The sequence below is a fragment of the Gallinula chloropus genome, assembly GCF_964237585.1.
Source record: "Gallinula chloropus genome assembly, chromosome: 1".
NCBI lineage: Eukaryota > Metazoa > Chordata > Aves > Gruiformes > Rallidae > Gallinula > Gallinula chloropus.
Genome location: NC_140085.1, coordinates 189,130,068 through 189,148,978, shown reverse-complemented (window position 1 = coordinate 189,148,978; position 18,911 = coordinate 189,130,068). Strand labels below are relative to the sequence as shown.

At 56.3% G+C, this 18,911-nt stretch overlaps 2 protein-coding genes across 3 annotated transcripts; both read left to right on the top strand.

The window, feature by feature from the left end:
* Positions 1-162: 162 nt before the first annotated feature.
* LOC311190426 (proteasomal ATPase-associated factor 1-like) lies at positions 163-13,421 on the top strand (the record flags this gene model as incomplete). 2 transcript variants are annotated; one of them, XM_084262335.1, is made up of 12 exons in its annotated part: positions 235-281; positions 372-412; positions 1,588-1,691; positions 2,570-2,659; positions 3,678-3,776; positions 5,015-5,165; positions 6,877-7,071; positions 8,653-8,744; positions 10,220-10,335; positions 10,977-11,059; positions 11,893-11,975; positions 12,986-13,421. In XM_084262335.1, the coding sequence occupies 12 exons, from the start codon at positions 235-237 to the stop codon at positions 13,061-13,063; spliced, it is 1,179 nt and encodes a 392-aa protein (XP_084118461.1). In that variant the 3' UTR covers positions 13,064-13,421. The 2 variants fall into 2 exon arrangements, with proteins under 2 accessions (XP_084118460.1, XP_084118461.1); XM_084262334.1 differs by having other exon boundaries at positions 163-412.
* A 535-nt stretch (positions 13,422-13,956) lies between these two features.
* On the top strand, positions 13,957-18,297 carry LOC311191525 (dnaJ homolog subfamily B member 13-like; the record flags this gene model as incomplete). The annotated part of the gene is made up of 8 exons (XM_084263730.1): positions 13,957-14,122; positions 14,429-14,532; positions 14,816-14,977; positions 15,482-15,639; positions 16,868-16,981; positions 17,165-17,278; positions 17,376-17,452; positions 18,144-18,297. Exons 1-8 carry the CDS (start codon positions 14,055-14,057, stop codon positions 18,295-18,297), a joined length of 951 nt encoding a protein of 316 aa, XP_084119856.1. The 5' UTR covers positions 13,957-14,054.
* Positions 18,298-18,911: the final 614 nt, after the last annotated feature.

The following is an 18,911-nucleotide window of genomic DNA, read 5'->3' as shown; positions in this document are numbered from 1 at the left end:
TCCCCCTCCCCCTCCCCCTCCCCCTCCCCCTCCCCCTCCCCCTCCCCCTCCCCCTCCCCCCCCCATACCCCTCCCCGTGCCTACCCAGCGGCGCAGCGCGGCCCCTTTAAGCCCGGTGACGGGGCGGGGCGCGGCCGCGGAAGCGCCCGCTCACTGGCGGCGTCTTTCCCTTTGCGCTTGGTGGGGGGCGGCGGGCAGGCCGGAGGCGGCAGAGGCGGCGTCGGCCGCGCTGGGATGGCGGCGGCGCTCCGGGTGCAGAGCGACTGGAGCCGGGCGCTGAGGTGGGCGCGGCCCTCGCCGTCCCCTTCCCCCGCTCCCTTCTCTGCTCTCTTTCCTCCGGCTCCGCTCACAGCCGCTCTTCCTCTCCGCAGGAGGGACGAGGGTGAGGCCTGGCTGAGCTGCCGCAGCCCTGGTGAGTGCTGAGGCGGTGTGGGGGGGCTCAGGGGGTGGCGGGCTGGGGCGAGAGGAGGCACACGGGGACACAGCACGGGCAGTGCTGTCAGGGACCGCAGAGATGGTTGAGTCCCGCCCCCTGCCATGGGCAGGGACACCTCTCACCAGCCCCAGCTGCTCAAGGCCCCATCCAACCCAGCCTTGGACACCTCCAGGGAGGGGGCAGCCACCACTTCCCTGGGCACCCTGTGCCAGGGCCTCACCACCCTCAGAGGGAAGAATTTCTTCCCATTATCCAATCTAAATTTCCCCCCTTCCAGTTTAAACCCGTCCCCCCTCGTCCTGTGTCTCCCTGCCCTTCTGAAAAGTCCCTCCCCAGCTTTCCTGTAGCCCCTTCAGGGACTGGAAGGTGCTGTAAGATCTCCCCAGAGCCTTCTCTTCCCCAGGCTGACCCAGACCACCTCTCCCAGCCTGGCTTCACAGCAGAGGTGCTCCAGCCCTCTGATCATTTCCGTGGCCTCCTCTGGGCTTGTTCCACCAGTCCCATGTGCTGCTTACGTTGGGGACTCCAGAGCTGGATGCAGTATTCAAGAAATTAATTAGGTTTTTATCTAGTATAAACAGGGCAAGTGAATAGTTTTCAACTCTGTGCTCATGTTTTGTTCTAAAATCTGTCTCTAAGGGCTAAATTATATGAAATGCTCCAGGCTGGGTTGGTGTAAAGAATTGCAGCAAAATTCCTTTCAGGTCCAGCTGAATCCATAACTTTTCCTTGTGTTTGTCAGGTTAATCAAGATCTTACTCACTTTTACAGTGCTAAACCCGAGGTTGAAACTAATAGCATTTACAGGATCCTAGAATCCCCTGGGTTAGAAGAGACCCTTGAGTTCACCGAGTCCAATCAGGGCCTGGTCCACCTCTAGATCATGTCCTTAAGCTCTTCATCTACACCCCTTTTAAATACCTCAAGTCTGGGGCTTAAGGGGGTGGAGGGGTGCTGTGGGTTAGGAGAGGTGAGGGCAGTTGGGGGGCTGTGTAAGGAGTGAGGGCGGTTGGGAGTGTTTCCTGTGTCTCAGGGAGGGCTGAGGGTGGTTGGGAGGGGTGCCCTGTGGTTTGGGGCGGGCTGAGGGGAAGATAAGCTGGGGAGGGGGTGGGGTTGAGACGTGGCTGAGCTGATGGCTGTTCTCCCCACAGGGAAGCCCACCCTGTACGGCAGCTTGACCCGCCGTGGGCTCAGCACTGAGGGCGTCCCTGACATCGCTGCTTCCGAGGGCTTCGTGGTTGGGGAAGTCACCGAGGTGCTGGGGTGGGCTGGGGGATCGGTAACTGCCTTCTGTGTGTGAAGGGGTGGTACTGTTATACCAGCCAAAATAAGAGCCTAAAACTGTTTCCCAGTTCCCTGCATGGATTATCCAGCTGTCCTTGGCACCTCGCCTGTGCTGGGTCCTGGAGCTGGTCCGTAGCATCCGCTCATGAGTCTCCCTCTCTGGAGGTATTCAAGACCCATCTTGAGTTCCCAAGGTGAACTCAACTACAAGCCCCAAGCTGCTGTTCCCAGACTGCCACTGGTCACACACAGCCAAACTGGTGAGGTGGAACAGGTCTGGAACGAGGTGTACAGGGAAGGCAACAGCTCCCAGCAAAACAAAGTATATGGAGCAGGAGATCACCAGTATCTTCTCATGGAAGAACTTTTCCTGGTGAGGGTGAGGGAGCCCTGGGACAGGCTGCCCAGGGGGGTGTGGAGTCTCCTTCTCTGGAGATATTCCAGCCCTGTCTGGATGCCGACCTGTGCGCCCTGTCCTAGGGAGCTGCTTTGGCAGGGGGTTGGACCTGATGATCTCCTGAGGTTCCTTCCAACCCCTGGGATTTTGTGATCATGCTGGGGTCGTGTGTCCCATAATCTTAGCATCTCCTGACTTAGAAGGGACCCACATGGATCATAGAGTTCAACTCCTGGCTCTACACAGGCCCAGCCAACTCCTGTGGCCATAATGGCCATCACTTCCCACCCCAGGCTTTGTGTCTTGCAGCAGTAGAACGAAGCAAGCCCAACACTCTGCTTCATCCCTCCTCAGGCTCTTGAGAGACCACAGCCAGGTCCAAACCACAGTTCCACCTCGACAGCCTGACGGCCCTTCTAACTCTTCTTCTTCCCTTTTCTTCCCTCCTCTAGAAAAGCATTCTCGTTTCTTGTCCACATGAAAATGCATCCACAAAGTTTCTGGCTCCTTACACAACTTTTTCCAGGATTCATCAGAAAAGTGTAAGTAACCTTGTGAAATGAGGTGGGGGGGAAACACATGGGACTGACCCCGAGCTTTCGCAGCGTGTCTCAGGCGTGTTGCATGCTTGGTCTGAGGGTTGACCAGCAGTGTGACTTCATATTTGAACTGGGTCATTAAATGTTATAGGATCAGAGAAACTTGGGGAAGTTGCTTGTGATTGGGAAAGCTGGAGAGCTGGGCAGGGAGAAACCAGGTGAGGTTTGATAAAAGCAAGTGGAGAGTCTTGCACTTGGGAAAGAATTGTACAGGCTGGGGGTGAGCTGCTGGAGAGGAGCTCTTCAGAGAAGGACTTGGAGGTCCTGGTGGGTGACAGGGTGGCCATGAGCCAGCAGTGTGCCCAAGGAGGCCAATGGGATCCTGGGGTGCATGAAGAGGAGCGTGGCCAGCAGGTCAAAGGAGGGGATCATCCCCCTCTGCTCTGCCCCGGTCAGGTCACACTTGGAGTGTTGTGTTCAGTTCTGGGCTCCCTGGTATAAAAGGGACAGGGATCTCCTGGAGAGAGTCCAGAGGAGGGACACGGAGATGATGAAAGGCCTGGAGCATCTCCCCTGTGAGGAAAGGCTGAGTGAGCTGGGGCTGTTCAGCCTGGAGAGAAGCAGCCTGAGAGGGGATCTGATCAATGGTTATCAATATCTGAAGGGTGGGACACAGGGGGACATGGCCAGCCTCTTCTCAGTGTCTGTGGGGACAGGACAGGGGGTGATGGCTTCAAGGGGTCCCTTCCAACCCAGACCAGTCTGTGATTCGATGATTCTTGTCCTTGTGTAAGGGTGTTAAGTGTTAGAAGAGCGTTACCGGGCTGGAACTGTGAAGCCGTGGTGATGGAAACTCTGCGCGGTGCTTTAAATCCCCCCAGCAGTGTATGTCTGGGGGTGACAGTAGCACCCGGTGATGTGCTTAGCAGGTCTCCCCCAGCAAGGAATTAGGCTCTGGAGCAGAAAACCCTATGTAGGAGGTGACACAAAGCTAATGTTTGGTGTTTCCACCCTCCTGCAGGTTACCTGTCTTGATATTTCCAGCGGCGGTGGGCTCGGCGTGTCAACCAGCACAGATGGGACCATGAAAATCTGGCAGGCTGCAAATGGAGAAATAAGAGTAAGAGCATCTAGCTTTGATGTTGTGTGTTGGCTGTGACCTTAACAAAGTCCTTTGACCATGAATTCAGTCAGGCTACCCATACACTGTGGCCTAGGGAAGGTGGGAACCTGACTTTTGGTTGCAGAGCTAATTGAAATTATCCACCTGGGAGGTTTGAAGTTCAATCTCTTGGAAAGCCTGACTGCTCCCAAGGGAAATGATGGCTGGCAATCCAGAGGGAAATCCCAGGTTGAAAACGAGAAAGGGTGGTTAGGAATGACAGCTCCTAACCTGTGTGCTGCAAGCCCTGAATTGGCTTCTGCAGTAGAGAAGAGGTGAGGAAAAAGACTCCTGCCTGTGATGAATTAACTGGGTCGTGGCTAGAAACACCGGTTACTGTGGTTCTTGTGCAGCTTGACCTGTCAGCTGCTTGTTTAGCAATGGATAAAGACATTTCACCCGTTCTTAGAACCAAATGTAGCATCCTTTGCTGTGTAATTAGCGACTCCAGCAGTGGAGGGAGGCACAAAGTGGACCTGCCAGCTCTGTGCCTGCCTCAAATTGAGATGAGTTCCCTTGCAAGAACCCAGACCCAGAGGATTTGAGCTTAATCCACTGCCCACGTGGGAACACCAAGTTTTAGAATCCCAGACTGATCTGGGTTGGAAGGGACCCCAAGGATCACAGAGTTCCAACCGCCCTGCCACAGGCAGGGCCACCAACCTCCAGGCCTGGAGCTACACAAGGGTGCCCAGGGCCCCATCCAACCTGGCCTTGAACACCCCCAGGTACAGGGCACCCACCCCCTCTCTGGGCAGCCCGTTCCAGCCCCTCACCACTCTTTCTGGAAAGAACTTCCCCCTAATATCTAATTTAAACCTCCCCTCTGTTAGCTTTAATCCACCCCCCTTGTCCTGCCATTAATTACCCTTTTAATAAGCCATTTCCCCTCCTGTTTATCTGCTCCCTTTAGGGAAGGGAAGGCTGCAGTGAGGTGCCCCCAGCTCCTTAAGCCTTTCTCCGTAGGGGAGGTGCTCCAGCCCTCTAATCATCTTTGTGGCCTCCTCTGACCCCTCTCCAACAGTCCCACATCTTTCTTGTGTTGGGGCCCCAGCTCTGGACACAGGACTCCAGCTGGGGCCTCCCGAGGGCAGAGCAGAGAGGGACAATCCCCTCTTCTCCAGTGTCACAGCTCAAGAGTCGCTCTGTGTAAGGGTGATAACAATGGAACTAGCACGTAGTTCTTTGTTTTCCAGAGACTGTTGGAAGGCCATGTGTATGATGTGAATTGTTGCAGGTTTTTTCCATCGGGCCTGGTGGTTCTGAGTGGAGGAATGGATGCCCAGCTAAAGATCTGGTCAGCAGAAGATGCCAGCTGCGTAGTAACATTTAAAGGTCACAAAGGAGGTACAGAGTGCTCAGGCTTTAAATACTGCTTCATCTGCCATGTGTATAACTGTTTTGTGCCTGAGGGGTAACGGTCAGTCACCAGCCTACTGGAACAGGCTGCCCAGGAGGGGAGAAGCCTCCCTTGTGAGGCAAGATAACACAACCCCTTTTTCCTTTTTCTCCTTTGGGTTTTGGGGAAATATTTTGACTCCTCCAAGTCTCAGGATGTCACCATGTGAAGATGCCCTGGCTGCAGGGCAAACCAAGGGTCTATAAAAGCTGGGACTTGGCTACAGAAGCCCAGCCAGAGGTAGATTTTGAGTGGCACGTGGCCAGGGCTGTGGGCTTTGGCTTCTGCCCCCTCAGAAATCTGAAATGCGTTTAAAAGATGTGCCGGTTCTGAGGATAAACCTGGCTGGAGCTGTGTGGAGCCAGGAGTTGGACTCGGTGATCCATATGGGTCCCTTCCAAGTCAGGAGATTCTGGGATAAACAGCTCTAGGGTGAGGCTGAAGGCCACTCTCTACAGGGCGATGACAGGAAGAGTTTCATCTAGTGCAGTCACTACAGATATTTCTATTTGAGTTCTGGGAGCTTGATAGAATCACAAGGCTGGAAAAGACCTTAAGATCATCAAGTCCAACCATTCCCATCCTAAGCACAACCATAACCCTAAGTACCTCATCTACCCTTTTTTTAAAACACCCCCAGGGGTGGGGACTCAGCCCCCTCCCTGGGCAGCCTGTTCCACAGCCCCACAACTCTTCCAGGGAAGAACTTTTCCCTCCCATCTGAGCTGACCCTGCCCTGGTGCAGCTTGAGCCAATTTCTCTTTGTCCCATCTCCTGTCCCCTGGCTGAAGAGACCATCACCCACCTCTCTGCACCCTCCTGGCAGGTCAGTGGAGGCACTGAGAAGGTCTCCCCTCAGCCTCCTGTTCCCCAGGCTCAACACCCCCAGCTCCCTCAGCTGCTCCTCAGATGATTTGCAAAGCATCAATTAAATCCTCTAACCATCATTTTTCAGATCCAGACTCAACATCCCCATGGTTAACTCTTTTGGGGATGTTAGCAACTGGAATGAACTGTGCTTCTGATGTTGCTGTAGCTGGATGATGTGGATGCTTCTTGCCCCACACAAGCCTTAGCATGATCCAGAGTTGGGCTGGGCTTGGACTTCTGTCCAAGTTAGAGGCTGATTTTGGAGCTGGAAACTCAGCTGTGGTATCAGCTCAGTCTGAGGCAAGGTGTTGCCAATTATTTTACTGGTGATTCATGAAGTCACAGAAGCATAGGGGTTGGAAGGCACCTCCAGAGCCCATTGGGTCCAACCCCCCTGCCAAAGCAGCTCCCTAGGACAGGTCACACAGGTCGGTGTCCAGCCGGGGCTGGAATATCTCCAGAGAAGGAGACTCCACACCCCCCGAGCAGCCTGTCCCAGGGCTCCGGCACCCTGACCATGAAAAGTTCTTCCACGATACTGGTGATAATCTGCCTTTGTGCCAGGTGATGGCTCCTGCTCCATATGCTTTGCTTTGCTGGGGGCTGTTGCCTTCCCCGTACACCTCGTTCCAGACTTGTTCCAGCTCAGCCAGTTTGGCTGCGTGTGACCGGTGGCAGTCTGGGATCAGCACTTTGGGGCTTGTAGCGCAGTTCACCTTGGGCAATGAGCTGCGGCGTCTGTCTGTCTTCCATGCTGTCTGTCTGACTGTGGCCTTTGCCTTGACACAGGTATTTTGGACACTGCCATTGTGGATCGGGGAAGAAATGTCCTCTCCTGCTCTAGGGATGGCACCGTGCTTCTCTGGGACTGCGGGAAATCCTCCTGCCTGGGTGTCATCGCTGACTGTGGCTCTCCTGTCAACGGCATCGCTGTGGGTGCTGCTGACAGCTCCCTCAACCTGGGCTCACCTGAAAAAGCTCCTAGTAAGGATCTTGCTCTTAAAAATTCGTATTTCTTCTCCTAGCCCAAACTGCTTAGGTTTGTCACCAATAATGCTGAGTGTGGGGCTTGCTTCTGTGCCCCTCCTATCTGGGGAAGGGACCCTGGGTGACCAGACCAGAGCACTCTGGTCCTGTGGAGGAGTTGAGCGTTATCAAGCAGGTTAAGACCGATTGAGTCTCTCTAATTGCTCCTGGGGTGTCTCAGTTACTGTTACACAGCCAGGGAATTTGAGTATTATAAAGGAAAAGCTTTATGTGGAGTGAACTGGAGACACATGGCTCTTTCCTTGTGGTGGTGTGGCTCTGGCTGGAGGCCAGACACCCACCAAAGCTGCTCTGTCAGTGCCCTTCTCAGCTGGACAGGGGGAAAATAGATATTGAGGGGCTCAGGAGTGGAGATAAGGGCAGGGAGAGATCATTCCACAATCAGCGTCACGGGCAGAACAGACTCAACAGGGAATAAAGGAGAGAGACTCTGGTTGATGGCACTGCCCTGCACCCCCAGTGACACCAGAGTCGGGTGATGAGAAGTGTGGCCAGATCTTAAAGCACCTCCCCCCACCCCTCCCTTGTCAGCAGACTGAGCTTTAGCCAGGATTTCGCTCCCTTCTTCCCCAGATTGTGGCACGGGGAGGGTCAGGGACTGGGGGAATGGGGATTTGGGTCAGTTTCTCACGAGCTGTTTTCCTTCCTTCTTAGCTGGGGAGGGAGGGATGGGGGCATTCCTCACCCCCTCCCCCTGCTGCACTGTGGGGTCCCACCCACAGCAGACAGTCCTCCAGGAACTTCTCCCAACATGAATCCTTTCCTGTGGGGCTTGAGCTCCTCACCAAGTGCCTCAGCGTGGGTCCTTCCATGGGGAGCCGACCTTCAGGCCCAGACTGCTCCAGCCTGGTCCCCTACAGGGTCACAAGCTTCCCTCCCCCCCGCCCAGCAGACCTGCTTCGGTGTGGGTCTGTCTGTCCACAGGCTCCAGGTTTCACTGCCAGGAGCTTGCTCACACCTGGGATTCCTACGGGGTCACAGCGCCCTTCAGGTGTTCCCACCTGCTCCAGCACGGGATCGTCCATGGGCTGTAGATGGGATCTCTGCTCCCTGTCATCATCCATGGGCTGTGGGGGGACACCCACTCCACCATGGGTTTCTCCAGGGGCTGCAGGGGCATCTTTCTCTCCGGCACCTGGGGTGCCTCCTCCACCCTTCCCTGCCCTTGGTAGCTGCACAGCTCCTCACATCTTCACTCCCTTCTCTGGGGGCACAAAGCAGCTGCTTGAGGGTTTGTTTCTCCTCACTGTGGTTCCCAGAGGTGCTGTGACCATCGCTGATGGGCTCAGCCTTGGTCAGCAACGACTCCGGCCTTGAGCCATCTGGTGTTTGCTCTGTGGGGCCTGCAGAGAGCTTCTGGCTGCTTTTTTGCAGCCCCCCTTCTCCATGGGAACCCAGCCACCCAAAACTGTGAGACTCAGGGTACAGAGTTAACACCATTACGGGTTCAGCTGTCAGGTTTGGGTATCACCAAGGCTCATTCCATCCCCCGCTGGAGTGAACTGATGTCTTTGTCAGGTGACCGTGAGGTTGGGACAGAAGGGAAAGTCCTGCTGCTGGCTCGAGAAGATAAGAAGCTTCAAGGAGTGGGACTGCAGAGCAGGCAGCCGGTAAGGGGACTCTCAGAGGTGTTTCCCTGGGGAAGGTGCTAGAAAATCCGCTCAGAGGCATCAGGCCTTTGGCTTCTGTTTCCTTGGGTTGGAAGCTGTGGGTTGTGTGGCTGTGCAGAGCACTGGGCAGAGGAATGAAACCAGGTTCAAAACAACCCAGATCAGTGAGGTGGTTAGTGTTAATCCTGTTCCTTTCCCCTGGTGAGGTCCCCCCCAGGCCACACAACGGGACAGAGCCAGGCCAGGTGGTGGTGGGGAGCTGATCCACCTGCCTTTGGGCTTGTGTGCTCCCCAGATACGCTCTAAATGAAACCCCAGTACCACAAAGTACTTCCTACTGTGCCAGATTTATTTGAGAGCGGGGAGGTTAAGGATTAAGAATTGGCTCTGGAATTTAACCCAGGTACTGGGTTAAATGAAAGGCTCTTTAAACACTGGCCAGTAGATGTCATTGTGAGTGCAGGAACCACAGGCTGCCTCCTGCATCCAGAGTGGAAAGCTGCTCTTGGTTCTGCCTGGTGTTTTAACCACGGTGTGAAGGGAACCTCAGGTGGTCAGCAGTCCATTGCTCTCCTTTTGGAGAGGGAAGATGGTGGTGAATGGAGTCACAAGTGGTGTTCCTCAGGGGTTGGTCCTCCAACCCACCCTCTTTAATATCTTCATTGATGATTTGGAGGAGGGAATTGTGTGCTCCTTCAGTAAGTTTGCAGATGACACCAAGTTAGGGGGAAGTGTGGATCTGGCAGAGGGTGGGAATGCCCTCCAGAGGGACCTGGGCAGCTTGGATCGATGGGGAGAGGCCAGTGGGATGGAGTTCAACACGGTGACGCGACGGATCATGACGTGAGGAGGTCTCCCCTCAGCCTCCTCCAAGCTGAACACCCCCAGCTCCCTCAGCCACTCCACGCAGGATCAAATCTCGGCCTTTTGGCTAAGAGTGTAGTGTCTCTTCTTATCAGTTTAATATCTGATACGTCCTTGATGAGAGGGTTTTATATTAAATGAATTTTTCGTCTTGGGAGTTGAACCCTGAATTTGCCTGTGGCAGGGGGGTGGGAACTTGGGGTCCCTTCCAACCCAGACCATTCTGTGATCCTGTGCGTTGCCCTCCAGCCCCTTCCCCAGCCTGGTTGCCCTTCTCTGGACACATTTCAGGACCTCGACGTCCTTCTTACGGTGAGGAGCCCAGAACTGGACCCAGCACTCGAGGTGCAGCCTCACTAGTGCCCAGTCTAGGGACACAGGATCATCGAGTCCAACCCCAGGATCCAGGAGCATTTCCTGACTGCGCCGTGTCTGCTGACTTGGCGAGACTGATTCTGGAGACCTGTTCTCCTGCCCATCTTGGAGCAGGGCTGAGGGGTTACTCACCTGGCTCTGGGTTTGCCAGTTTGTGCTGTGGCTCCTGGAACTTCTGGGTGTCCCGTGGCCTCATCTGTCAGTGTCTGACCCTTGCATTTGTTCTGTGTCCTCAGGTGTTCCTCTTCATCGGATCCGATGCGTTCAACTGCTGCACGTTCCTCTCTAGTACCTACATCCTAGCAGGGACTCAGGATGGGAACATCTATCAGCTGGATGTGAGAAATATTAAGTGAGTGTGTGCCAGGAGCTGTGAGTTATTGAACAACCAACATGATCTCCTACTGGAAGGCGACCTGCTCAGTAAAAGGATCATATAATCATAGACTGGTCTGGGTTGGAAGGGACCCCAAGGATCATAGAGTTCCCACCCCCTCGCCACAGGCAGGGCCAACAACCTCCAGGCCTGGATCTACACAAGGTTGCCCAAGGCCCCAGACCATCCTGGCCTTGAACACCCCCAGGGACGGGGCACCCACCACCTCTCTGGGCAGCCTGTTCAAGAGGGAAAGGTGTGGATGTTGTCTACCTGGACTTCAGTAAAGCCATTGATGCTGTTTGTTAGGGCATTCTCCTGGAGAACCTGGCTACTCAGGGCTTGGGTGGGCTTACGCTTCACTGGGTAAGAAAAAGAGCTGGATCCCCGGGCCCAAAGAGTTGTGGTGAATGGAGTTAAATCCAGTTGGTGGCCGGTCACAAGTGGTGTTCCCTGGGCTCAGTTCCCAGACACTCCTGGGTGATCACTGATCACACCCCCACGTCCTGCAGATGTTCCTCCTGTTATCTTCTAACCCTGAGCTCGTATTCACGCATTGGGGTGGGCTCCTGACTACAGCCTGTAACCACCTTCCTTGTTTCTTCTCCTCCTTCTAGTGCTCCAATCCAGGTGATCCATAGATCAGGAGCACCAGTGCTTTCGCTGCTCCCATACCGAGACGGATTTATCGCCAGCCAAGGTACCTCAAGTGTTCCCCTCTTCCAGTAGAAATTGTAGAAGCAAATTGAGGAGCTTTGTGCTCTTCGTTACCCTTTTACATATAAGCACAGTCTGTGTGGGCAGTGTGTCCCTGGCAATGAGTGAGGGGATGTAGCTGTGTTACGTGGCTGCTGTTGGCATCGTGAGTTCCGTTCCTCACCTTCCCTGTGTTCCTCCAGAATAGGGTCTGAGGGCGCCTCTCGGCTGCTAGAGCCTTTTCTCATCTCTCTGACATCTTCACAGCATGTTTCCCTCTGTACCCTGTGATCAGTGACCCTGTACTGGGCATTGGTGAGGCTGCTCCTCCAGTGCTGAGTCCAGTTCTGGGCTCTTCACCATAAGAAGGACATGGAGGTCCTGGAGCGAGTCCAGAGAAGGGCAGCCAGGCTGTGGAAGGGGCTGGAGGGCAAATCCTCTGAGGAGCGGCTGAGGGAGCTGGGGGTGTTGAGTCTGGAGAAGAGGAGGCTGAGGGGAGACCTTCTCAGCACCTCCACTGACCTGCCAGGAGGGTGCAGAGAGGTGGGCGATGGTCTCTTCAGCCGGGGGACAGGAGATGGAACAAAGGGAAATGGGCTCAAGCTGCGCCAGGGCAGGGTCAGCTCAGATGGGAGGGAAAAGTTCTTTCCTGGCAGAGTTGTGGGGCTGTGGAACAGGCTGCCCAGGAAGGGGACTGCGTTGGACTTGATGAGCTTAAAGGTCTTTTCCAACCTCAGGATTCTGTGCCCAGGCCTTTTCACTGGGCCCACTGGAGCTGTCTGTAATTAAGAGCGTGGCTCACTTCACTAATCGCCCTGTTTTCCTTCCTCTGGCCAGGCGATGGAACCTGCTTCATCATTCAGCAAGACCTCGATTACATCCTGGATCTCACAGAAGCGGACTGTGACCCTGTGTACAAGGTGAGGGATGCTGTCTTATCACCCCAGGTAAGGGGTGTAGGGAAGCTTGATGCCAGGTAGCAGGCAGCTGCCCTTATCTCAGGACTTGGCAGCCTGCACCTCAGGTTCCTTCACACAGTTGCCTTTTAAGCTGGTTTCCCCCCCTCCCCCAAATAATCTAAATATTTGGCATAAACAAACCCTCTGGCCTTTTATCTGCATCATGCAGGAGCGATACCAAAGCAGCAGAGTAGCTTGGTTGTTGGAGCAGCTCTGGCAGAATTAACTGAACTGTGAATTAATTGCTTGGAGGATCCTTGGGGGTAGAAGCAACAGCTGGCTGGGCACTGCTGCCTCTTCTCTTGCCCCCTGGTGACTCGGGACCCAAAAGCAGGCCTCTGGCTCCTGTGTTTCCAGACACTCCGCTGCCCTTGGGAGTGTGACATGGGTTCCCTCAGCTCTCAGCTTGGTGGTGCCAGTGGAAATGTGCTTTTGGTTTTAACCCACAGAATCACCAGGTTGGAAAAGTCCTTTAAGCTCAGGGAGTCCTGTCCTGTGCTGACCCAGATCTCTCAGTCCCTCATCTCCCCATCTGTTAAACACAGCCAGGGGTGGGGACTCAGCCCCCTCCCTGGGCAGCCTGTTCCACAGCCCCACAACTCTGCCAGGGAAGAACATTTCCCTCCCATTTGAGCTGACCCTGCCCTGGTGCAGCTTGAGCCCATTTCCCCTTGTCCCCTGGCTGAAGAGACCATCGCCCACCTCTCTGCAGCCTCCTGTCAGGTAGCTGTAGGTGCTGAGAAGGTCTCCCCAACCCACTCCAGCTCTGCCAGCCGGTTTTCCCCCTTCTAAGTACCACTCCTGTGGAGGCTGAGATCTGACCCACACCAGTCCTTGGTGTCTCAGCCCCTTTTTGCATTTAACAGAAGAACCTCTGTTTGAGGGAATCAATGCCAGAAACAGGCTGTTAGCTGTCACTTGAGCAGCAACTCTCCTTAAATCCCACTCACTTTCCCCTCCCTCTTTTTCAGGTAGCTGCTTGGGAGAAGCAAATTTACACGTGCTGCAGAGATGGCATAGTGAGGAGATACCAACTTTCTGACCTTTAGTTGCCTGGATCAGTGTGGAGTTGCACCAAAGTAACTCTTCCAAGCTTATTTTCTGGGGTGGTATGTTTGAGGTGCGTGTGTAGAAGCTTCTGAGGCCTGTGGAATCTTCTGAGGCTGTTGGGATGAGCGGGCTCTGTACAGCTGGTTTTGGGGATGTTTCTTACTGTGGGACAACTTTGGATTTTATTTTTTTAAATTTGGAGAGAGGGGCTCTGAGGTGTCAGGGAGGGTCTTGTGCTGCCACACATCTTCTCACTGCTGGCATGGGGCGTGGGGCGTGTGTGCAAACTACTAAAATATATTGGATGTGGGGGTGACCTTATGGCAGAATGGCCTGAAATAAAGCAACACAACACCATGTGGGAAATATATTTTCACAGACTCACAGAACTGCAGGGGTTGGAAGGGACCTCCAGAGCCCATCGGGTCCACCCCCCCTGCCAAAGCAGCTCCCTAGGACAGGTCGCACAGGTCGGTGTCCAGACGGGGCTGGAATATCTCCAGAGAAGGAGACTCCGCACCCCCCTGGGCAGCCTGTCCCAGGGCTCCCTCACCCTCACTGGGAAGAAGCTCTTCCCCAGATTGGTGTGGAACTCCCTGTGCTCCAACTTGAGGCCATCGCCCCTTGTCCTGTCCCCACAGACAATGAGAAGAGGCTGGCCATGTCCCCCTGTGTCCCACCCTTCAGATATTGATACCCATTGATCAGATCCCCTCTCAGGCTGCTTCTCTCCAGGCTGAACAGCCCCAGCTCACTCAGCCTTTCCTCGAGGGGAGATGCTCCAGGCCTTTCATCCTCTCCGTGTGCCTCCCTCCTCTGGACTCTCTCCAGGAGCTCCAAGAAAACTCATTTTAAAAAGCCAAAGTGTTTTTAAAAGGAAATAGAAGGAACCCGCGGGCGAGGCGGGGCCCGGGGCGGGAGGGCAGAACTGCCCCTGCCGTGCTGCCCTGCGCGGCCCGGAAGCGCCGGGCTCCATGGCAACGGGACGCCATGGGGCAGAACTACTACGCCGTGCTGGGCCTGGAGCGGGGGGCCGCGGACGCCGACATCAAGAAGGCGTGAGGGGCTGCGGCCTGGCGGAGAGGGGAGCCCCAAGGCCGGCCGGCGCTGGGGGGGTGCGGGACGGGGTGTTGGGGATGGGGGAAGCCCCGTGTGTCTCCGCAGCAGGGCCCTGAAGTGGGAGGTGGGGAGGAGGGAGGGGCCTGGGAGAAGCGGCAGGGCCACAAATCCTGGGAGAAGGAGGGAGGGAGCAGCCGGGGCTGGGGGTGTCCTGCCCCTGCGTCCCCTCCCGCGTCCCCGCGTCCCCGCCCCCCCAGGGCTGGCTGGCTGCAAGGCTGGCTTTTCCCTTCTTTTCCCCTCCATAGCTATCGGAAACTGGCCTTAGAGAATCATCCATTCAAATGCAAGGAGCCCTGGGCACCGGAGAGGTTCAGGCAGCTGGCAGAGGCCTATGATGTGCTCAGCGACCGTAAGTGGGGGGACAGTCCCGGCCCCTGGGTCTGGGGGGGGGGGTGGGCCTGGCAGTGAGACGCCTCTGCTCCGGCCAGAGGTCTAAGCCCCCTGTCATTAGCACCCTATGGAGGTGGCATCAGCCCTTGAGCCCCAGCAGCTGGCAGCTCTTCCTGCTGCCATCCCACTTGGAGAGGGATGGAAGCCCTTCTCCAGCCTCTTCCCGATCGCAGCCTGGATCTCAGGCTCTTCCCCTGCTGTGGGAGACCATGGCCAGTGCTGACTGCTCCTTGTTCCCTAAGCCATGAAGAAAGGGATCTACGACAAGTATGGAGAAGAGGGTCTCAAAGGTGGCATCCCCTTGGAGCTTGGGGACGAGAACCCCTGGAGCGTGGGCTACGTGTTTCACAACAACCCTGACAAAGTCTTCAGGGAGTTCTTTGGTGGAGACAACCCCTTTGCAGGTAGGTGGGGGTGACACTCTCCTAACACATGAGCATGTGGCTGTGAAGTTTAACAGGGGCAAGTGCTGCATTCTGCCCCTGGGAAGGGGTGACTCTGGCTGCACACCCGGGCTGGGGGATGAGGCACTGGAGGCCAGTCGTGCTGAGAGGGGTTTGGGGGAGTCTTGGTTGATAGCAAGTTACCCTTGAACCAGCAGCATGTGCAAGCAGCCAGGAGGGGCAACCACATCCTGGGGTGCTCTGACTTGACCTGTGTGGAGCCAGGGGTTGGACTTGGTGGGCCTTAGGGGTCCTTTCCAGCTGAGGAGATCCTGGGATTCAAAATAAACACACTCCTAGGGAAAGACCACTTCAGCTGGAGCGGGAATGTGGTCACAAGCAGAAGGAGATGAGAGGTTCCTGTTTGCCTGGCATCCTTGGGGTGCTCCGTGATAAGGAGACCCCAGGGGACTCCCCGACCTCTGGTCAGAGTGAGGTGACCCCCTGCTCTGCTCACTCACCCAGAGTTCTTTGACAAGGATGGCTCGGAGCTGATCCTGCCCTTCGGAGGGCTGCGAGGAAGAGGAGCGATGAAGCAAGACCCCCCGATCGTGCGGGATCTCTACCTCTCCCTTGAAGACCTTTTCCATGGCTGCACCAAGAAGATTAAGATCTCCCGTAGGGTGGGTGGAGGTGGGGAGCTCAGCAGGGGGAGGAATTTGGGTCTGGACTCTGGCTGTAGGATGTTTTGGTGGCAGAACCTGAGGTTTTAGAGCTGGTCCTGCTCAGGGGGCTTGGCAGACCCCGGCACTCCGCATCTGTGCTGTGCCACAGAGAGGAATCTGAACCAGACTGAGCACAGATGCTGGAAGGATCTGAGCTGGTACCCTCCTCCTCTGGCTGGAGATGGGGAAATCAGCAGGAGGGGATGATGTAAAAGCTGATGGGAACAAGGGGCTTATTTTGGAGAGGGGACACAGCATTACCTGGGCAACCACAGACTCATTTTCCCTTGGGGCTGCATCTCCTTCATGCTGTCAGCAATCTGTATCCCTCTTCCTGCTGTCACCATCTCCTGGTTCCAGCCCTGAGTGTCTCCTGCTCAGTCTGACTCCATTTGTCCCTGCCATGCTGTGGAGTTGGAGCCACCCTCACTCTCCTCTGCACCGGCTTGAACGCAGCTGGATGAGCAGAGCAGCTGTGACCCCCTCTCCGTGCTGTCCCTCAGGGTGTCACAGCCCTGAGGAGCAGGACTTGGGGGTACCAGTGGGTGAGAAACTGGCCATGACCTGTCACTGTGCGCTGGCAGCCCAGAAAGCCCCCCCTGTCCTGTGCTGCATCCCCAGCAGCAGGACCAGCAGGGCTGGGAAAGGGGGATTCTGCCCCTGTGTTTGGGGGTCCGCAGGACAAGGAGGACATGGAGCTGTGGGAGCCAGTCCCCAGGAGCCCCAGAGATGATGGGAGAGCTTGAGCCCCTCTGCTCTGGAGCCAGGCTGGGAGAGCTGGGCTGGCTGAGCCTGGAGGAGAGAAGGCTGCTTCTGGGGAGAGCTCCCAGCCCCTTCCCATCCCTCAAGGAGAGCTGGAGAGGGGCTGGTGCCCAGGGCAGGGAGGGCCGGGCCCAGGGAAATGGCCTTGAGCTGCAAGAGGGCAGCTGGAGAGGGGCTGGGGGGCAGAAATCCTTCCCAGGGAGGGGGGAGGCCCTGGCACAGGGTACCTGGAGAAGCTGGGGCTGCCCCTGGCTGCGTCTCAGGGTTCAAGGCCAGGTTGGATGGGGCCTGGGGCACGCTGTGCTGGTGGGGGTGTCCCTGCCCGTGGCAGGGAGGCACTGGGGGGGGAATTGGAGGTCCCTTCCAAGCCAACCCAGTCTGTGATTCTCTGAGCCAGCTCTTCTGATCCCCTCATCTCCCCCAGGTGATGAATGAAGATGGTCAGACAAGCACCGTGAGAGAGAAAATCCTGACGATCGAGGTGCAGCCGGGGTGGAAGCGGGGCACTCGCATCACCTTTGAGAAGGAAGGAGACCAGGTAATGGTCATGGTGGGAAGTTCTGGGCCGGGTTTCCTCAGGACCAACCATCTCTCCAGGCCATGGGCACTTTGTCACATGGCTCCCAGCACAATTCCCTGGTCCTGATAGAAAACCATTTGGTTTCTAGCAAACCATCCCCAGGTGTCTTTTCAGTTTGGGTTTTTCTCCCCTTAATTTTAGGGCCCAAACATCATCCCATCTGACATCACCTTTGTTGTCCAAGAGAAACTCCACCCGAGGTTTCAAAGAGTCAACGACAACCTCACCTATGTCAGCACCATCACCTTGGGAAAGGTAAAGAGCCAAGGGAGGCAACGGGGCCAAGCCCAAACCTCTGCTTTCCCTCTGGGGCTGCAGGTGCAGCTCTGAGTCCCACTCCTGTGCCTTGCAGGCCCTCATCGGCTGCACGGTGGACGTGAAGACGCTGGACGGGCGGCTGCTCAACATCCCCATCAACGACATTGTGGAGTAAGTGCTGCTGGGCAGATGGATGGCTGGGCTGGGTGGCCAGATGGGGCCTTTCTGCAGAGCTCGGTGGCCAAGGAGATGAACAGGCGCTCGGGAAGAATCACAGACTCACAGAGTCACAGGGTTGGAAAAGCCCTTTAAGCCTCAGCCTCCTCTTCTCCAGCTCCCTCAGCCGCTCCTCAGAGGATTTGCCCTCCAGCCCCTTCCCCAGCCTGGTTGCCTATTTCTGACTGGCCACCCGGGCACACTGCTGGCTCATGGTCAGTCACCCACCACCCCCAGGTCCTTCTCTGCCTGACAGCTCTCCAGCCAGTCTCCCCCAGCCTGTAGCACTGCTCGGGGTTGTTCTGTCCCATGTGCAGCACTCCAGCCTGTTCAGATCCCTCTGAAGAGCCTCCCTACCCTAAGGCTGATCAACACTTCCTCCCAGCTTAGTGTCATGACCTCAGGATTGACCTGGAAAAAGGTGGGAAAGGCAGTGAGGTGAGGGCTGAGTGGTAGAGCCCACAGGGCACGGGACGTGGGGCTGTGAGGCTGGAGGAGGACGGGCCGTCAGTTGAAGCTGGAGGAGCAAAGTGACCTCCAGAAACCCCCTGAGAAGCGTGCATGGGGCTCTGTGCCGTGACACGTGGCTGTGGGCTCCAGGCCAGGATTGTCCTGTGGCTCCTCAGCCCCTTCCTTTGCTTTGCAGCCCCAAGTACTGCAAGGTGGTGCCAGGGGAGGGGATGCCGCTGCTCCACAACCCCAGGCGCAAGGGCGACCTCCTCATCTACTTCAACATCTGCTTTCCCAAGAACCTTACAGCTGAGCAGAAACTGCTCTTGCAAAGGGCTCTCCTCTCCTAGGGGACAATGTCCTTCCCCTTCCCCTCTCACCAATAAAGTGCTGGAGCCAGCACTGTCACAGGCCAGAGCTGGGTGCAGCCCTGGGATCCTTGAGGCTGTTTCTCCCGTCTCTCAGCTCCACCTTGTTTTCCCAACATGGTGCCAGCCTGCAGCAACCCAGAGGGTGATGGAGGATTCTTGTGGGGAGGGGGGGAGCAGGGGGGCTTGCAGTACTCCCAGCACAGCTTATGCATGAGGACAGGGAGGGTTTGGGCGTGCGGGGGTGGCAAGGGGAGTACTGGGGGGTAGCAGAAAAGATTTACTCCAAGCCTCGCTGTAGCCATGACAACGGTTGGGCTCTGGCAGATGTGATCCCTGAGGTGCCTCCAGGATGGTGGCGATGGCCTCAGGCATTGGGCTCAGGAGGGGACCCCCTGCCCATGGCCATTGGGCCCCATTTCAGCTGCTCATAGGTGAGGAATGTCACAAGGCTCCAGGACCTGAGCAGCAGGAACCTTCCAGAGTGTCTGGGCTCAGGATGTCCTGTCCCATCTTCCTCCACTCCAGCAGCAGCTGCGTTTTGGAAGAGGTTGGACAAGGGTGGCAAACCCCTTGTAGAAAGCCTTAGGCCCCTC